The following is a 19657-nucleotide window of genomic DNA, read 5'->3' as shown; positions in this document are numbered from 1 at the left end:
AAAAACGGTAAAACACGTATTTTGATTTATCAAAAAAGCTACCCTATGACATGGATACCGATCATCCCCCACCCCCTGGTACGCGGGGGTAAGAGGGGGGTTGAAAATTTTAAATTGGATTGAGGGTCGAGTGGGGGCTCGTTTGAAAGGTCTTTTCATAACAAACACACCCTTAAAATTTTAAGTCGCTACGACCCCCTCATTCAAAATGGCGGCCGTTCAAATTTCGAAATTTCATGCACTTAGTGTTATCCAGGATCAACTGCGTGGAAGTGGCATGAATTTGATCCCTTGTGTGTGTGTGTGTGTGTGTGTGTGTGTGCGCGCGCGTGTGGCTAAACAAGTGTGAATGTGTACATAGTGGTGATAGGTTGCAGAACAGACGATTGAAAACTGTTATCTCTCTTTAATGATTCAAAACCTTTTACTCCGTGTTTTAAAATAAATTTTACTCAGTGTGTTAAAGTAAATGCTGAAAGTGGCTGCCATTTATTTCCTGACAATATGCCAATCTTTGATAGAATGCAGAAATGGCTCTACGATTCGTCTCAAAAGGTATCAATTCTATTTCATCCCTTATTCGCTGTATCAATTCTTGGATGCTTTCAGGTTTTGTTTTGTAAACCTTACTCTTCAGATATCCCCATAGATAATAATCAAGAGGAGTTAGATCTGGTGACCGAGGTGGCCAATCCTCTCCTCCCTCATTTCTGTTCCTTCTTCCTATCCATCGTAATGGAAAAGTCTCATTTAAAATTTGACGTGGCCGTAAACCAAAATGAGCAGGAGCTCCATCATGCTGAAACCATATTTCTTCGAAATTATTTGGAAAAATATTTCGTATGGCTGGAATTATTTGATCTACAAGTAATCTCTCATATCTTTGAGCGTTCAGATTTTCTTAATAAAAACGGCCCTATTAAGCCATCTATTATTCCACACCATACATTAATTTTTTGTGGATATTGTGTGTGAGTTTCCCGCACTCAATTCGGATTCTCATCTGACCAGAAACGAAAATTTTGATTATTAACTTCTCCCGTTAACGTGAAAGTTGCCTCGTCTGTAAAAACAATTTGATAAGGGAAGATGGGCCGGACATCTATTAGTGCCATCATTCTTTCACAAAAACCTATACGACGGTCCAGATCTCCGTCTTGCAATTCTTGAACATATTGTAATTTGTATGGATAGAACTAGTTTTTCTTTAAAATTCTCCAAACGGACTTGGGAGCAATATCGTGAATTTGAGCGGCTCTGTTAATAGTAGAATTGAGATCTTCAATAAATGTCTGCATAACATCAAGTTGTTTTTCTTCGTTAGTGGCAGACGATGGTCTCCCTGATTTAGGGCGATTTTTTACGCTACCAGTTTCTCTAAAACGTTCTATTGTTTTTAAGACAGTGGACTTATTAATTCGACGATTCGGATACGTCTCATTAAATAATCGAGCGACAGCAGCATACGATCGCTCGTTGTCACCCCATCCACGCATCATGAGGATAGTGATTCTTTCACGTTCCGATAATTCGCCAGCCATTTTTAAAACGTTTAATTTTTAATCTGCCTAAAATCTGTGAAAAGAACTGATTTTGAGTAGCCGTGAGAACAACTGATTTTGAGTATCTCGAAAAAATTAATGTATGGTGTGGAATAATAGATGGCTACTTAATAGGGCCGTTTTTTTTTAAGAAAATCTGAACGCTCAAAGGTATGAGAGATTACTTGTAGATCAAATAATTCCAGCCATATGAAATATTTTTCCAAATAATTTCGAAGAAATATGGTTTCAGCATGATGGAGCTCCTGCTCATTTTGGTTTACGGCCACATCAAATTTTAAATGAGACTTTTCCATTACGATGGATAGGAAGAAGGAACAGAAATGAGGGAGGAGAGGATTGGCCACCTCGGTCACCAGATCTAACTCCTCTTGATTATTATCTATGGGGATACCTGAAGAGTAAGGTTTACAAAACAAAACCTGAAAGCATCCAAGAATTGATACAGCGAATAAGGGATGAAATAGATTTGATACCTTTTGAGATGAATCGTAGAGCCATTTCTGCATTCTATCAAAGATTGGCATATTGTCAGGAAGTAAATGGCAGCCACTTTCAGCATTTACTTTAACACACTGAGTAAAATTTATTTTAAAACACGGAGTAAAAGGTTTTGAATCATTAAAGAGAGATAACAGTTTTCAATCGTCTGTTCTGCAACCTATCACCACTATGTACACATTCACACTTGTTTAGCCACACGCGCGCGCGCGCGCGCACACACACACACACACACACACACACACACACACACACAAGGGATCAATGCCACTTCCACGCAGTTGATCCTGGATAACACTAAGTGCATGAAATTTCGAAATTTGAACGGCCGCCATTTTGAATGAGGGGGTCGTAGCGACTTAAAATTTTAAGGGTGTGTTTGTTATGAAAAGACCTTTCAAACGAGCCCCCACTCGACCCTTAATCCAATTTAAAATTTTCAACCCCCCTCTTACCCCCGCGTACCAGGGGGTGGGGGATGATCGGTATCCATGTCATAGGGTAGCTTTTTTGATAAATCAAAATACGTGTTTTACCGTTTTTTGATATTTTCATTTTTACAAAAATTATTTAGGGGTTTCCACACTTTTGACAAACCCTGTATATGATAAAACATGACCAGGGCGGTGGCTCTTTGCTTCTTTATTTTAAAAGGTATAAATAAATATATACTACAAAAAAGAATGATATCCATAAAAAAACTTACCTTTTTTTAAAAAAGGTAAAAAAAAGCGCCAAGTTTACGCGCCATGTGAAAAAGTGTTATAGAAAAAATAGTGTGTTTTAAAGTACTGTAAACTTGTGTTGTAAAATTAATATTTCTACAAAAAATTATGATATCAAAAAGTTGCGCCAAATAAATATACATTTATACAAAAAATTAAAAATTAAAAACTTATGCAAAAATTAAAAATTAATACAAAATAAAAAAAAATAAAAAAATTTTAGTTATTATAAAGAAACTTGGCGCTGCTAAATTTCAAAATTACTGTACTGTATCTTAAAGTAACAAATAATTAATTTACTGCAATATATCTTAACATAACAAATAATTAATTTACTGCAATGTATTTATATATCCTAAAATAATTAATTTAATTTAAAAAATACAGAAATATTTGCAATGTAAATGCACGGAGTACGTTTGTCATTAGCATAGTGTTTAATTAATTATTGCAATGTATCTTAAAGTTAAAACAAATTAATGGAACAATTAATTGAAACATAAATGTACAGAGTACGTTAGTAGCCGCAGTATTTACAAAAATTGGGAAGTCGGCCGATTCAAGGACGTGGCCGTTACAGCGCAGATCGCGTAAACCCTCAAGACCAAGCAGTGACGTACACCGAAAGGGCGAGGCAGTCACCCCGGATCCACGAGGGCGGATCTCATCGAGCTGCAATTCGGCGGAACCGAAAAACGATCTCGGCCATGCCGCTAGATACCATGAGGCCCCAAGGATCGCCGAGGCTCTCGAAAGCGTAGCGCTATTAACGCCTGCTATAATTATTACAAAATTATCGATAAGGGCGCGGTTGCCCCTAAGTACGGCCGTGCGTAAACCGTGCGACGACGATAAGTCGTGCAGCGCGGTAATTGGGGTGGGCGTCCGCGCAACCCCTTTCGCGCAGGATTGAGTCCCGATATCGATTCGGGGCAGTAGATCCGACACTCTTGTGCTGCCTGTCCTGCGCGTCTCGTGTCCGCTCCCGTCAGCTGATCTCGAGGCTACCGAGATTCCAAAGTTCCGAAGACGCAAGGGTGCCCAGAAGAAGAGAAAATCTATCGGTGAGGTTACCCGTGTACGCAATATTAATTACGTTCTTGCACGTCCGAGCCTTAGCCATTCTAGCGTCGTCGCGAGCTTTTGGCGTGTAACTTTAGGTTGAAGGAATTCGCGAGGGCTCTGCCCGATCTTTTGTGCTTTAGTGTTTGCGAGCGATCGACGTTAAGTGGCGAGAGCCTCCAAGACCGTCAGTCCGTGGATTAAATTACGCGTTATTATCGTCTCTCCGGGATTCGGTCGGATTTGCGTATCGCGACTGTGCGTTGTCGCGTCTTTGTATAATTGTGTCGTGCGATTGAGGGAGTGTCGTAGCGTGAGAATCTTGTCGCGGGAATATTTATCGATCCGAGTGAAGAGCGTGCGGAAAGAGAGTTCGCGTAACACCTTTAATTGTAGAGAGAACAGATGATGCTCACGACCTTTGGCGAGAGAGCGCGAACGTGAGAGAGATCACGCGAGAGCGCGAACGCGGAAAAGAGAGAGAGCGAAGATCCGATCCCGTGCCGTCGGAAGACTATCGGATCACGTCGCGAGAGATTATCTCGTTCTTATTGTTAAAATCGTAGGTTGCGCTAACAAATTTCGTCTTCTTCTTATTATTTTTATTACGCGTCACTATTGTTAGTCCATTATGTTATTATTATTTTCTGTGTAAGTTAAAGTTACCGTTAATATTAATCGAAGCCCTACCCAGACAACATTATGTCGTCTTAAAGACATCTCAAATATGTCAAAAATGTAAGTTCCAAAGATGTCTATAAAATAATGTCTTAAAGACGTTTTTAAGACATGTCTTAAAGACGTCGAAAATCGACGTTCTTAAGAACATCTCAAATACGTTTTAAATACGTCTTAAATACGTCTTAAACATATCAAAAATTTATGTCTTAAAGACGTCTTAAAAATATCAAAAATTTATGTCTTAAAGACGTCTTTATTATTACGATTCTAATATACATATACGTTATTATTTTATAATTAAAAATAAATATTATTTTTATTGAACACAATATATATATTTTTTATTTTTATAATCACATACATTTCACATAAAAATATTAAAAAATGAAATTTTTTATTTTTTTAACAAATACGATATTCTATCTCCCGCATGTCTTAGCCATTCTTGAATTACTTTCTGTACTTGATACAAACTGCATTGCTCCGTAGAACTAGTAACATAATCTGAAATAATTAAAAAAATATATTATTTAATTGTTATACTTAATGGCCCGTATTCAGAACGCGCTTTTAAAGATGTTAGCGCGTTGTTAACCAATAACAGTGCAGTATCGAGCAAACAACGCGCTAACATATCTTTAAAAGCGCGTTTTGAATGCGGGCCTATATATATATATATTTTTTTTTTAATAACACTTTACATAAAATATGTTATTAAAATTTTAAAAAGATAATTATTAAAATTTATTAATTATTAAAATTTAAATATAATAAAATGTATAATAATATTGTTTATATATATTAAAAATTAAAATAAAAAAACAAATTGAAATTCGAAGAAAGAGCAACTAAAAATTTATTGTTAATTATTATTTTATGATTTTTATTTGTAAATTATTTATATTTATTATTTTTATATATATATATTTTATTTTTAATTACCTATAATAATATTGGCAAATGCAGTCTCTTTTATGCCAGTTGACTGTTTCATTCCAGTCCATGTTACTTTTTTGGCGACATTATCATTTATAATATATTTCAATAAATTTCTTGTTTTTGTCGCATATGTTTTGCCTCGAATTCTTGCAATTTTATTTTTCTGCAACAAAAAACAGATATTTAAGTGCCACGGTTCTATAACGCTGGGTCCACAATAGGTAATTTAAGCTCTAAGCCTTAAGAAATTGATCAATCGCAGTCAAGTATGAGGAGAATACTCGACTATGATTAGTCAATTTCTTAAGGCTTAGAGCTTAAATCACCTATTGTGGACCCAGCCTAAGGGCTAGTTTCACAAACATCGATTCACTTTAACCTCCGGTTAAATCTTTGTCTCTTTTCAGATACTTTTTCTTAAAGGTGCCTTTTCATGCTGACGCTCGACGCTCATTTTTAGCGTCAAAAGACGTCACGTGACCAAAATTGACGAATTGGTATCTTTATTTTTGGTCACGTGACGTCTTTTGACGCTAAAAATGAGCGTCGAGCGTCAGCATGAAAAGGCACCTTTTAAAGAGACGATATATAGTTTAACCGGAGGTTAAAGTTAGCGACGTTTGTGAAACTGGGCCTAATGGCCATATCAGACTATACGGATTAGGATTGGGATTAGATTGAAATTTCACCAATCAGAGCAAAGTTTTCAAACTTTTGAGATTAATTTTCTTTATTCTGATTGGTTATATTTCAATTCAATCCCAATCCTAATCCGCGTAGTTTGATACGGCCAGAAGGCTGGCGTCCTATGGAGCGGATTGGCGATCCGTTGATTCCACTTCCGCGCAATCCGCTCCATGGGACGTCGGCCTAAGGGTGAAAACCCATGCAGCGGAATAGCAGAACGCGGAACCAGCGGAACCAGCGGATCACAGAATTATTCCCATAGAGCTCGACGAAGGGCTCTATTGGAATAACTCGGTGTTTGGCGATCCGCTGGTTCCGCGTTCTGCTATTCCGCTGCATGGGTTTTCAGGGTAAGGGTTATTCCACAATAGGGCTGCTTTCACGACAGAATCAAAATGATCCAGATTATATTGATCCTGCGCTGTGATTGGTCAATCTGAATAAATTTCATTAAATGAATTTTTATGTAATTTCAGATTTGACCAATCACAGCGCAGGATCATTTTAATCTGGATCATTTTGATTCTGTTGCGAAAGCAGCCTAGGTTGCAAATACCCCCGTTGCCAGTTGACAGTTGCAGATTGACCAATCAGCTGACAAGTTGCTCTGATTGGTCAATCCGCAACTGTCAACTAGCAACAGGGATATTTGCAACCTATTGTGGAATGACCCTAAATCACCTATTGTGGACCCAGCGTACTGGTGCATAGATTACGTCATAAGTCACGTTCACTAGAAGAAGACAGAAACCCAAGTAACTTCATGCTATCTTTTTCCCTCAGGGGGTCGATCATGTAACTTTTCTTTAGAGCGAAAACGTGAAAAGTGAACAATTTCACTATAGAAACCAATGCGTGATTGGCGGAACAGAGCAAAATTTGTCACTTTTCACGTTTTCACTCTAAAGAAAAGTTACATGATCGACCCCCAGGAGAGGATGTTCCCGGCTACTGCCTCATTAAAGTCACTATATATCTAGTGACTTTACTGCAGTCTATCTTTTAATATGTCTATGAAGTATGAAGAAGAAGAAAAAGTGCGCAATTGTGCCCGTGGGTTCGTGTGCCGTATGCCATGTGCCGTGTACCGCGTGTGCCGTGTGTGTATTTCTGCAAATTCTGAACAAAATTTTGGAATGTTAATTGTCAGAACTCAAATTTTAAAGCAAAAAGACAAATTAACAAACTTACAAACTGTTTTCTTATTTCTCTATCTTGCTGGAGGTCCTCTTCAAATTTAAAGAAATCTTCTAGAGTCTCCAGCGGAAAAGCAGGTAATAATCTTGCGTCATGTTCTATTATAGTACGTGCCGCATCCTTATTTTCTATTAAATTTACCAAAAAATCTAATTTTTTCTCTGTTTTACGCCATGCTTTTATAATTGTTTTTTGTGTTGCGCGACATGCTTCTATGAAATAGAAAACAAAAATATTAGTATATTTTACAATATATTCTTATAGTAATCAAGAAAAAGACTGATATACAAATATAGAATCCGACAAAAGAAGGGCTAATGAGAGGCGCGAAAATAAGGCACAATCTTGTTAGAAATCTTCTTTATTTAAATTTGAATGTTTCAGTCCCTGTTCTTTTGGACCATCTTCGGCACAATAGACAGTGTTGTGCTTAGATGATTTTAAAATTAGCTAGATAAAGATGAGATGAAAACATGTAAATGTAAATTAAAAAATGTAAATTATAAAAGTGATATATAAATATATTCATACTTTTATTTATAAGTTTTTTATCGCTTACTGCTGAAGTTCTACTACTTAAGTATTATTATGTGCTATGACTCTAAACCAAATTATCTGAATATTATTCTAGATAATTTAGTGAAGATAACACTTTTTTTCATCTAAGATGCAGATATAGATAATACATATTTTTATTATATATATAAAGATAAGATGACGCCAAAATTTTATCTAGATAATTATCTATATAATTTTATTTAGATAACAGCAAATACTGACAATAGGTAAAATTCTTCGCGTTTTGAACTACAATGTCGAAACTTCTTCGGTAAATCCTCTATTTAAAAAGATTAAGGCAAATTGAAATAATTATATATAATATGTAATATGGAAATGATATGAATGTATGTATGTATGTATGTATCATTTATTGCATATCCTCTCAGGGTTTACAAGGCGCTTTTCCCAAGGAGCGTTCCCGAACCTTTTTACAATACACTTCTCCCATCTCTTTCTTACCCTGGCCATAGGCGACCTTACAATTATAAATACAATCCATACTTATATAATATACATTATACCACATTCAGCCGCCCGTCTTCCAACACTCCCTCTTCCTCCACATCTCCCAGCAATCCTCCATTCTCCTTCTTCCATACTCCCTCTGGCTCCATTCTCCCCTCCAGCCTTCTCAAACTGTCCTCCCTCCTTCCATCCTCCTTCCTTCTCCCAGCAATCCTCCATCTCCTCTACTCATCCTGCTCTCCCCCCTTTCTTCAACATCATTGTCTCCCTTCTTCCACCGGTACCCGAGCAGGCATATAGGGTGTGTTGGTTCGAACTGGATTCGAACCCGGGACCTTCCGCATGCCAGCCATACACTGAGCATGCGAGACCACTTTTCACCCCATGAAAATGATATGAATATAATAGAAAAATTTAAAAAAAAATACCAAATAAATTTTTCTATTATATTTATATATCATTTTCATATTACATTATATAATTATCTCGCATTACATTAATCTTTTTAAATAAATTAATAGAAGATTCATCGAAGAAGTTTAAACGATGAGGTAGTTCAGAATGCGAAGAATTTTTTGTTATCCGTTGCACTAAAGATAGTTAAAAAGAAGAACTGAAACATTCAAATTTAAATAAAGAAGATTTCCAACAACAAGATTGTGCTGTATTTCCATGCCTAACTCTCATTACATCTTCTTTTGTCGGATTCTATATATATTTTTATTATTTTTATTTTAAAACAGGATTATAAAGAATTTTAAACAGAATTTCAAAAGATTTAAGATTATGCAACATAAATGATGTATCAGCATCTTTATATTTTATACTTGATGCAATATATAAATGAAAGTGAAGTAACAACCGCAACAAGTGTGGCACTTATCATGTGTTTCATCATTGACGTCATGACCATCAATAGAATCATTGACATTAGTATTATTGACATTAACATCATTAGAATCACTGGTATAATTGACATCATTAACATCATTATTATTATTAATAACATCATTATCATCATTAACATCATTATCATTAACACGATCATTAATGATATCATGAACATTGTCATTTATTTCCTTAATAAGAACATTAACGTCATTAACATCATTTTGTGATGTATATTCACTATCCGAAATATCTGAAATACAATATATTCTTTCATTTGTTTGCTACTTGGATATATATGTGCTGGGTTTTCCGTAATTTGCAATAAAATTCAAAAATCAAAATGTTATGAGTTCTACAAAAACATAATAACAAATTTTATTATGTATATATATATTTTTTTAACTCAAGCAACAGTTTAAAATATAAGTGTTTAAAATTAGCCAATCAAACTCTATGGTTAAATAGTCGTTTATCTCTCAGTCACTAATACTGTCATACATATAACTTAGGGACGAAGTTATACTATAGATAATAAGTCAACAATGTAGGCTCCCTGCATTGATAAATTACAAATTCAGAAGGAGGCTATATGGAGCCACGCGTAGGGTGTAGAGATGCTGTTTATCAGGCGCCAGATAAATGGCCTAAACCGACAAGAAGACACAGAGTGTCTAAGTCAAGCATATATATCTGTTGTGACAAATATGCCACAAATTTCCTGAAAGACGGTCTTCGTTTAGTTGTTATCGAATTCCTTTATAGAGCCATAAATCAGTTGTAACATTAATTTCCATACATTGTATGTTTGAGAGAAGGAGATAGAGAAGGGGGGGAAGCGAGAGGAAAGGGGGACAGGGATAGAGGGAGAGAGACGGAGAGGGAGGGACAGAGAGGGGGGAGAGAGAGGGGGGGGAGAGAGAGAGTGGAGAGGGAGAGGGATAGGGAGAGGGAGAGAGAGAGAGGGAGAGAAATAAATTCCACACATTGTGTTTGACATGGACTTCGATAACAGGCTATGAGCCATTGTATGGCGCCTTATAAATAGCATCAAACAGAATATCTTCTTCACTCGTGCGTCGGACGCGTCCGCATACGGTCGTGTGAACGTGCGATGGATGAGTGTGTGAATAAGAGTGAGCCCCCTGTCGGAAATTCCTCACTATACTCTTCATTAGAGTCCACTTTTGAGTACCTCATGACATATTATTTCACTTTGTCTACTTAGTGGGGTATCGATCGGGGGACTCACGGCTTTTTGCGCTGCGTGCGTCAGTATGTAGATTCCACATTATAATTTATTGTATTAAATTTACTGAAGAAGGTCCAAAGAAAGGACCGAAACGTTTAGATTTAATAAATTTGTTATTCCAACAAGTTTGTTTTTAGTATTTGCGTACCTACACCCTACGCGTGGCTCCATATAGCCTCCTTCTGAATTTGTAATTTATACTATAGAGTTTGATTGGCTTGTTGTAAATACTTATATTTTTAAAACTATTACTTGGATTCAAAAATCGTAATAAATTTTTTTACTTTGTCTTTTGAGAACTTTTATATAATATATTTTGATTTGTGAACTACTCGACACTCTGTGTATATATATATATATATATATATATATATAGGATTAGACTTCCGAAAAGTATTTATTGTGTCTCTCTACATACAATCTTACGACGACTCTCCTGCACTCTCTCAGTCTCTCACTCACGTTCTGCCTCTCTCTCTCTCTCTCTCTCTCTCTCTCTCTCTCTCTCTTAACGCCCTCTACCTTCGTGCCGTCCAACGTTACGCTGTCTTAGCGGTTAGTTTAAAGTTATGATTAGATATTACAAAGAGCTTGCTAACAACATATCCCACATTCGGCCATTCTGCTTAATCATACGTCTCGGATGATTCTTATGAGTATTACATTAACAAGTAAATCATAGAACAATATCATGTAAATTAAAATTCTTTGAAAATTAAATTAAAACGAAGTAACTCTCTGTGTTTTAAATTAAAATATAAAATAATATGCTTACTTAATTCTAGTGTGTGTCCAGGGTTTTAAGTATTCGGCGCAAGTGGATGTATTGAACGGACCTTCGTGATCTCCTATTTTGATAACATCGTATGTGTCATTTGGTTTAATCTTTTTAATCTCATACGGACCTAAGTATTTCGCTCGCAATTTACGGCCTGGTCCGAGTTGAGTTCTTTTTATCGCTACTAAATTACCTATATTGTACTTAGGTGCTTTTTTACGTCTAAGATTGTAAGTTTTACTGTTTTCGGATTGAACTTTTAAAATTTGTTCTTTTGCTTTAATTCTGGATTGATTACGTTCTTCTTCGAACTGTGATCGAAATTCCTCTTCTATCATTTCGCGTAATTAAAGTCAAGTAATTAAGGTCAAGATTACTACGCATTTTTACCCCAAATAGTAATTCGAAGGGTGTCATGGTTATGCTACGATGATAAGTCGAATTTAATACCTGCTGTACTTTTCCGACATGTTTATACCATTTAGTAGGATCGTCTATTGAAAGTTTAGAAAGTATCGATATAACCGATCTATTCAAACGCTCTACTTGACCGTTAGCTCTAGGTAAACCTGTAGTGATAGTTATGTTTTTAATCTGTTCCTCTTTACAATAATCATTATACTCTTGTGATGTGAAGGCTGTTCCCTTATCGGTTATAATACACGCAGGATTTCCAAATGTTTCTTTTTGTATATTTAACTTAGTTATAACTTCACGTGTTGTTGTATTTTTGGTTGGATACAGCCATACAAATTTAGTAAAGCTATCTATTACAGCTAAAATATGATTATAACTCTTATTCGTAGTTTCTAAAGGTCCTAGATGATCGGCATGATACGTATGCAAGGGCATATCGGGTTTTGGTATCGAATGCAAATAACCTTCCTGTTTACCTTCTTTACGGTTAACCAAAATGCAAGGTATACAGCTTGCAATATATTGTTCGACTTTTCTCTTTAAATCGCGTATGTGATATTCTTGTTTGATTAATTCTTCAGTCCGCTTTGTGGCAATATGTCCTTTTTCATGTATCATTTGAATAATATCAGTTTCCATAGATTTAGGTATAACAAGCAAATTTCGACCATCTTCAAACTTATAAAGTAAATCTCCGCTTATATTATAATTACCATATGATCTTTCTTTTAGAATTTCTGTTATAGCTTTAATTTCAGTATCCTGTTCTTGTTGTATTTTGATCTGAGGTATAATTGAACATGCTGATATAGCCATGACGGGATGTCGACTTAGAGCATCTACGTGTTTCATTCGTGTCCCCGGTCTATGTTCTATAGTATAATTATAGTCTTCTAATAATAATGCCCATCTAGCAACGCGAGTTGTCAAATCTTTTTTGCTCATAGTACGCTGAAAGGCTGCACAGTCAGTTAATATCTTAAATTTAATTCCTAACAGGTATACTCTAAATTTTTTGATTGCTTGTATTATTGCCAATACCTCTAACTCATAGCTACTATAATTTCTTTCCTCTCGTTTAGTTTTCTTGCTCATATAGTAGACAGGATGCAGTAGGTTATCCTCTGGTGATTTTTGCATTAATACAGCACCGTATCCTTCTATGCTCGCATCTGTATGTAATTCTGTCTCATGTCGAGGATGATATATTTTCAATACTGGATTTTGAGTTAGCGACCTTTTTAGCTGTTGAAATGCCTCTTTAACTGTCGCGTCAAAAATGTATGGTCGATTTTTCTGTAACAGATTACTTAAAGGTCTCGCTATTATCGAATATAATGGAATGAATTTTCTAAAATAACCTGATAGACCTAAAAAGCTTTGAACATCTTTCAATCCTCGCGGTTCTGGATAATCAATTACGGCTTTAATTTTTTCAGGAAAAGGATAAACCCTGCCTCCGTCCACTATATGACCCAGAAATTCAACAGATTTTTTTATAAACTGACATTTTTTTAGGTTTAGTTGTAAACCATACTCGCTCGCCGTTTTTAGTACTAATCGCAGGCGAAGTAATGCTTCTTGTTCGTTCGTAGCCGGTATGACTAAGTCGTCTAGATAAAGTAATACAATATTCTGTTTAATTAGCTCCCAAAATGCGGCATTTATAAACCGTTGAAAAATTCGTGGCGAATTGCACATACCAAAAGGAACTTTTAAGAATTGATATTGACCGCAGTGCGTTACAAAGGCAGTATATTTTCTGCTTTCTTTTTCTACGGCTACGTGGAAGAAACCATTTTTTAAGTCTAACGTACTGAATACACATGAATTTTCTAATTTGTCTAGCAAATCTTCGATTAATGGTAATGGATGGCCGTCCTTTTCGATAATTCTATTTAGTTTTCTATAGTCTATACACACTCGTGGTGAACCGTCCTTTTTCTTTACTATAACTACTGGGCTTGAATATTCTGACGTACATGGTTCTATTATACCATCGTTAATCCATTCTTCTACTTGTTTCTCTACAATTTCTCTTTCCGGCGCGGGTAAACGATAAGGTTTTTGAGTAATCGGTTTGTCCTCCTTAAGAGTAATACGCATGCTAATTTCAGTTGTTTTACATTTATTTGGTTGATATGATGTGACTACGTTTTCGACTTCTTCACGAACTTTTGGATCCGCAGTATTGCCACTATCTAATAATTGCTTATCGAACACGTTAATTTGTGCTAAAAACGCGGTAGGTAACGTTTTACGAACTACTATTTCATTTGCGTTAATAGTTACTTTGGCCATATTTAAAATATCATTACCTATTATCATATTTATACTTATCGCGTCTTCCGGAACAACGTGTATGGTGCACGGAAATTGTTCACTATCTATTTTATGAAAACTATTGTTTGAAAACAACCTACAGATTGTGCTTCGCCTTTTCCAAAACCAGTTAAATAAATAGTTGTATTCAATAATTGTCTCGAATCGATTCTATTGTAAATATCCTCGCGCATTATAGTAACTTGACTACCCGTATCAATTAATGCATTTACGTATCGTTAATCATTACTTCTTTTAACATCTTATTAGCCGAACAGATAACCGTATTTATTGACGATTGTTTTTTATCTGCTTTACTATCTTGCATCGTATCACACTGAATGGCTGTATGCCCGAATTTTTGGCACTTAAAACACTTTTTACCTAGCTCTTTTTTCTTACAGTCTTTAGATTTGTGCCCTTTGGCTCCGCAGTTGTAACATCGTGTCTCGGAATCTTGCTCTTTAATCCATGTCTTCTTTGATGAGTTCGACGTTGCTTTCCTCGCTGATTCCCCTCTTTCCGTAGAGTCATTCTTCTCTCTGTTCTTTGCCTTCTCTTGATTCTTCCTCCGGATGGCTTCGTACACTTTCAGCTTTTCCTTAAAATCTTCTAATCTTCTAGCTCCGTACAGCACTAGTTTACTGTTAGTGTCATCCTGAATACCGTCTATCACGTACTGAATAAGCGCATCTGGTTCTATCTTTCCTCGCGATGCCAATTCTTTCATTACTAAATAGTATTCTTGTATTGTTTCTTCTTTCTTCATCTTCCTTTTAAGCAGCATCTCATGTAATTGAGCACTGTTGATTTTATCAGAGAATTCTTCTTTCAATATCGACTTTAGTTTTTTCCATGTCTTAATGATGCCTTCGCTTTCCACTAGTATTTTGGCAGGGCCCGTTAATGACTTTTTAGCGAATACTACTTTCTGCAGTTCCGTCCAACTGAATAAAGTAGCTGTATCCTCAAAATCAGTGATCCATCTTTCTACAGGATATGCGTCGTTACCACTAAAAGATTTAATAGAATTTTCCACATCTCTATATGTCATGGAAAAATTCATGGGTACTTGCCTTCTTCTTCGTGCGCCGCGTTGACTTTCGTTTTCACTCGATCTTTCCTCATCTTCCCTGCTTTCGTCTAGTTCCTCTTTTTCTTCCGCAGTTTCCTCCTCATCTTCGCTTGATTCGTTTGCATGTATCAACGTATTCAAATCCATTAAACTGCTGCATATCCGAATAATCAACTCTTCTTTACTTCCGCTATATTCTACGCCAAGAATATTACAACAAGATATTAAATCACCAAGTGTCAATCGTCTTGCATATTCCAACTTACTGACATATTCTGGTGAGCCTTCTCCAAAAATGAAGCCTTGAAAGTCTCTGAGACGTTGTCGATTTTTGCGGTCTCCGTCGTCTTCGAAAATGAGCTGGTGCAATGCCTTAATGGCCGCCGTCGTTGCTGTCCGAATCTTTTGTTTGACCGTCTCGATTTGCGCCAGATTCTCCATCTTCATTCGTCACTATTCGTCACACAGATATTTTATGCTATCTTACGTCTTCGCCTATCGGCTTTCTTCTTCGTCTCTAACCTCATATACCGTCTTACGTCCTTGACTATTGTCTTTATTACGCGCCTCGTTTTTTTTTTTTTTACGATGTTGCGTGGGCCGCTTCTCTTACGTCTTATTTTTCGTTATTACTACTTAACTGCGTTATCTCGATGCTCGTCACTTTTCATACAAGCTTCACATCCCGGACGAGCCCCCAATTTATAGGATTAGACTTCCGAAAAGTATTTATTGTGTCTCTCTACATACAATCTTACGATGACTCTCCTCCACTCTCTCAGTCTCTCACTCACGTTCTGCCTCTCTCTCTCTCTCTCTCTCTCTCTCTCTCTCTCTCTCTTAACGCCCTCTACCTTCGTGCCGTCCAACGTTACGCTGTCTTAGCGGTTAGTTTAAAGTTATGATTAGATATTACAAAGAGCGCTTGCTAACAACATATCCCACATATATATATATATATATATATATATATATATATATATATATATATTATACATTATTTTTTTGTTACAGATATAAAAATGAATAACAAAGATCCATATTATACATACCATTTCGACCCTTTGGAATATGGTTACCATTAGATGCTCGCACGTTAGAAGAGGATGCCACATCATTAATACTTTTTGGTAAGTATTCTATAAAAATTACAAATAAAAGAAAGATTATTTAAAATATAAATTATTTAGAATTTACAATTTAAAAAAATTAAAAATTTAAATAAACAAAAATTATTTAAAATAGAGATAATAAATTTAATTATATATGAAAGTTTTATACAACTATAAACATTTGTTTTCATACAAAATTAATTGCTGTCATTAATTTGAAATATGAATGTATTTTTATATTTAAAATATTTTTTTCTTAACTTTAAGTAATATATTATTTCTTGTTTTAGGTTAAAGAAGTCACTACAAGTAAAGAAGAAATATACGTACTGTCCACTTTTCTATTGCTGTATTGTTTACATTCATCAGAGGAAGTTGAGACATATGTGGAAGGAGGCGATGGTATACGATTTGGTTTTTTTCTTGCATGTTCTGTAAAATATATAGTTATATTATTAATAGAAATGTTAACTTTTACTAAAGAATTTAGTAAAAGAATTTAATGTACCATTTTCGCTAGATTCGTCCAATTCATCATAAAAAAGAGGCCTTTTTACAATTCTTTTTTGTAAATTTTTTTCTGAACAATTTAATGTTTTTAATTGTCCTTCCGAAGTGGAAATGTAAATTGCTTCTTTTTCCATTTTTCTAGCTATTCCATATGTTTCTATAAAAAAAAATGAATATATTTTATAATTAAGATAAATGTTTTAAACATCTATTTTGTAATATAATTGTTTATAATTACTATATGGTCCCGTGATTCGTCGATAAATGCGCCTAATCCAATTAGTTTTTGGTTGAATATTTTTTGTAATTGCCTTTGTAACATTAATTTCTTTAGGAGACCATAAAAATGTTTTATCTCCGAAATTTAGCCAAACTTCCGGTATTATTGAGCACCAATCATCAAAAAATATAATATAATACATAATCTGAAAAAATTTTTATGAAATTGGGTATAATCTAATAAAATTTTTGTGAAAGTATATAATTATTATGTTTAAAATCTTTTTCATCAAATTTAATAAAATCAAAGGACCCAATTTCCAAAAAAATGGGTCCTTTGATTTTATTAAATGTGATAGAAAACATTTTAAATATAATAATCATATAAATATAAAATATCACATAAATATTTATCATATAAATATAATATAAATATTTACTTTTTATACTTATCTTCATCATATTCAATGTTTATACATATAATTATACAATTATACATGTAATAAAGGCATTATGTAATTATAGCCATTATAAAAGACTTGTAAGCCTTTATTATCTATTTCGTTTGCTGATATTACCTCCAGATCTAATGTTTCATTATTTGTTATATATATTTTTAGATGTTGGGAATCACAAGGATACATAGGTATTGGTCGAAGATCAAGATATTTACTTCCTACGACAATTGGATTTTCATCTTCTAAACCGAGATATTTTATAGAAAAAACGGATCCATCTTTTAGATAACAACAGTTATCAGGAGGTTTAGTTGTTAGTGTAAAATTTTTGAATTTTATTTTTTTATATGATCTATATAATTGATTTGTATTTTGATATTGTAAGGGGAACTGTTTCCTATCTGGCTTTATAAGTAATGGCTCATCAATGGAACCGTTATAATTAGTTGTACATTTAATTATACGTTCCATTACATGGAGCCTGTTATTTAATTGCGATAGCGGTTTTTCTGATTTACGCAACATTTTTTTTATATCTTTCATATAATTTTCAAAGGGAAATGCACTAAATGTATCGAGGGAACCATATGTATTAACATCTTGACAGATATGAATTAGATTATGAACATTAAAAACCATATTATCTTCACCGTATAATATTTTAACGTTTTAACAAAATATATTAATAATTTTTGTGCATATGTATTATTACGCAAGCAATCTTTTGTATGGCATAGAATACGTATAGCTGTGTGTAGAGCACAGAAATGTTTAAAGTAATCTTCTTTTAAATATTTGCGTAAAATTATGGGTCCCAAATATAAAAGAAACATTCTCAGTTCTGTTGCCTTCCATCGATCTAATTCATTTAAATCTCGCGGATGACGGCTAAATTCTATCGGTATAAATTTTCGCACGTAACCGATATATATGATTTCCTTTAATCCATAAATGTAACATTTTCTTCATTACTTCTAAACATATCAAATGCATGTAGTCCAGTGGAAAAGAATAAATCATATCTATAGATAAATCTTCAAAGGGCGAAACGGAAACATGATGTTCTTCATTTTTGCGATTGCGGAAATCATTATTAGTTCTTAACGGCGCATTTTCATTCAAAAAAACTATTTTGTGATTATAATAATCACCTTCACAACAACATTTTCCGCAACCAAAATATGCATTATGCCCCTTCGTTCCAGTAATAAAAGATTTTGCAGGGGCATCACAAATAACTGCTCTGATTTGTACATAATAATTTTTATCTTTAAAAAAAAACCTTCCTCTTGCAGAATGCGGTATTCATTACAGAATTCTTGTAAAAAATCACTTGCGTTCGTAGGTTTTTTATAACCGTGATAGGCACCGATTAAAAAAGGTTTTGTTATGAGTTCTGTATTATAGATTTGACCAAGTATAGGCCATAATTGGCTTTGTGAACTTTTTGAAAGAGGAAGGCCATCAATATTTATATTTATTTTAATAACATGACTTATATTTTTAAAATTTTCTAATTTTTCCCGTAATACTTTTTCTAAGCCGTAATGAAAATACTGTCCAGTCCCACATTCACGAAGAACCATGTTTTTAGGTGTGCCTAAAATAGTTTTGGCATCACTCGGCAATTCATGACCTTCTTCTCGTAAAATATTTAATAAGGCTGTTAAGGATGTTTGGGTCACATTGTATTCAGTAACCCAAATATGCAATCGTTGTTGTAAAGTTTGTTTTTTTGTATTATTATATATTGTACAAAAATCTTCAATTTCTCTAAATTCAATATTATTTTTTGTTTTATCTGCATTTGGTATATCTGGGCTCATTTGATGCAATTCTACTGTATTTGAATTGTCTATTATATTCGAATTGTCTATTGTATTTTGCTTTTTTGGAAGATATTTTGTATTATAAATATTATGCGTATCATTATTTTGTCGTGCAAGCAATAAACGTCGATTTTGTTGACTACGAGATAAATCTCTAAATTTCTTTGTCTTCGGCATTTTATAAATTTTCAAATTCCTTTATACACACGCAAAAGTATTCTAAAAAATAAAAAGAAACTAAAATATTTGATAATATTAATACTAGATAATTTCAATTTTAAATGCAAACATCAATTTGTAACAAAAGCAGAATCCTATGGCATGCCGTTTCCTTTTTAATAGCAAACATTTTATAAAACTAAAAATAAATTTTTATTTTAAATAAATAAATAATTTGAAAAAATTATTAATTTATTA

At 34.3% G+C, this 19657-nt stretch overlaps 1 protein-coding gene and 2 pseudogenes across 2 annotated transcripts; all 3 read right to left on the bottom strand.

Moving 5' to 3' along the window:
- Positions 1 to 14102: 14102 nt before the first annotated feature.
- LOC145938318 (uncharacterized) lies at positions 14103 to 15430 on the bottom strand (annotated as a pseudogene). The gene is made up of 2 exons (XR_014425703.1): positions 15379 to 15430; positions 14103 to 15309 (listed from the first exon to the last, which is right to left on the bottom strand). The product of XR_014425703.1 is annotated as an uncharacterized LOC145938318 (transcript).
- A 55-nt stretch (positions 15431 to 15485) lies between these two features.
- On the bottom strand, positions 15486 to 17156 carry LOC145938317 (uncharacterized). Its single transcript, XM_083041819.1, has 5 exons — positions 16973 to 17156; positions 16733 to 16891; positions 16555 to 16656; positions 16165 to 16251; positions 15486 to 15565 (listed from the first exon to the last, which is right to left on the bottom strand). Exons 1-5 carry the CDS (start codon positions 17154 to 17156, stop codon positions 15486 to 15488), a joined length of 612 nt encoding a protein of 203 aa, XP_082897945.1.
- A 288-nt stretch (positions 17157 to 17444) lies between these two features.
- Positions 17445 to 19417, bottom strand: LOC145938316 (uncharacterized; annotated as a pseudogene).
- Between the last annotated feature and the right edge of the window lie 240 nt (positions 19418 to 19657).

Source organism: Prenolepis imparis, unplaced genomic scaffold (genome assembly GCF_030444845.1).
Source record: "Prenolepis imparis isolate NDT839.2.m4 unplaced genomic scaffold, iyPreImpa1.0 SCAF_7, whole genome shotgun sequence".
NCBI lineage: Eukaryota > Metazoa > Arthropoda > Insecta > Hymenoptera > Formicidae > Prenolepis > Prenolepis imparis.
This window is presented reverse-complemented; position numbering and strand designations above follow the sequence as displayed.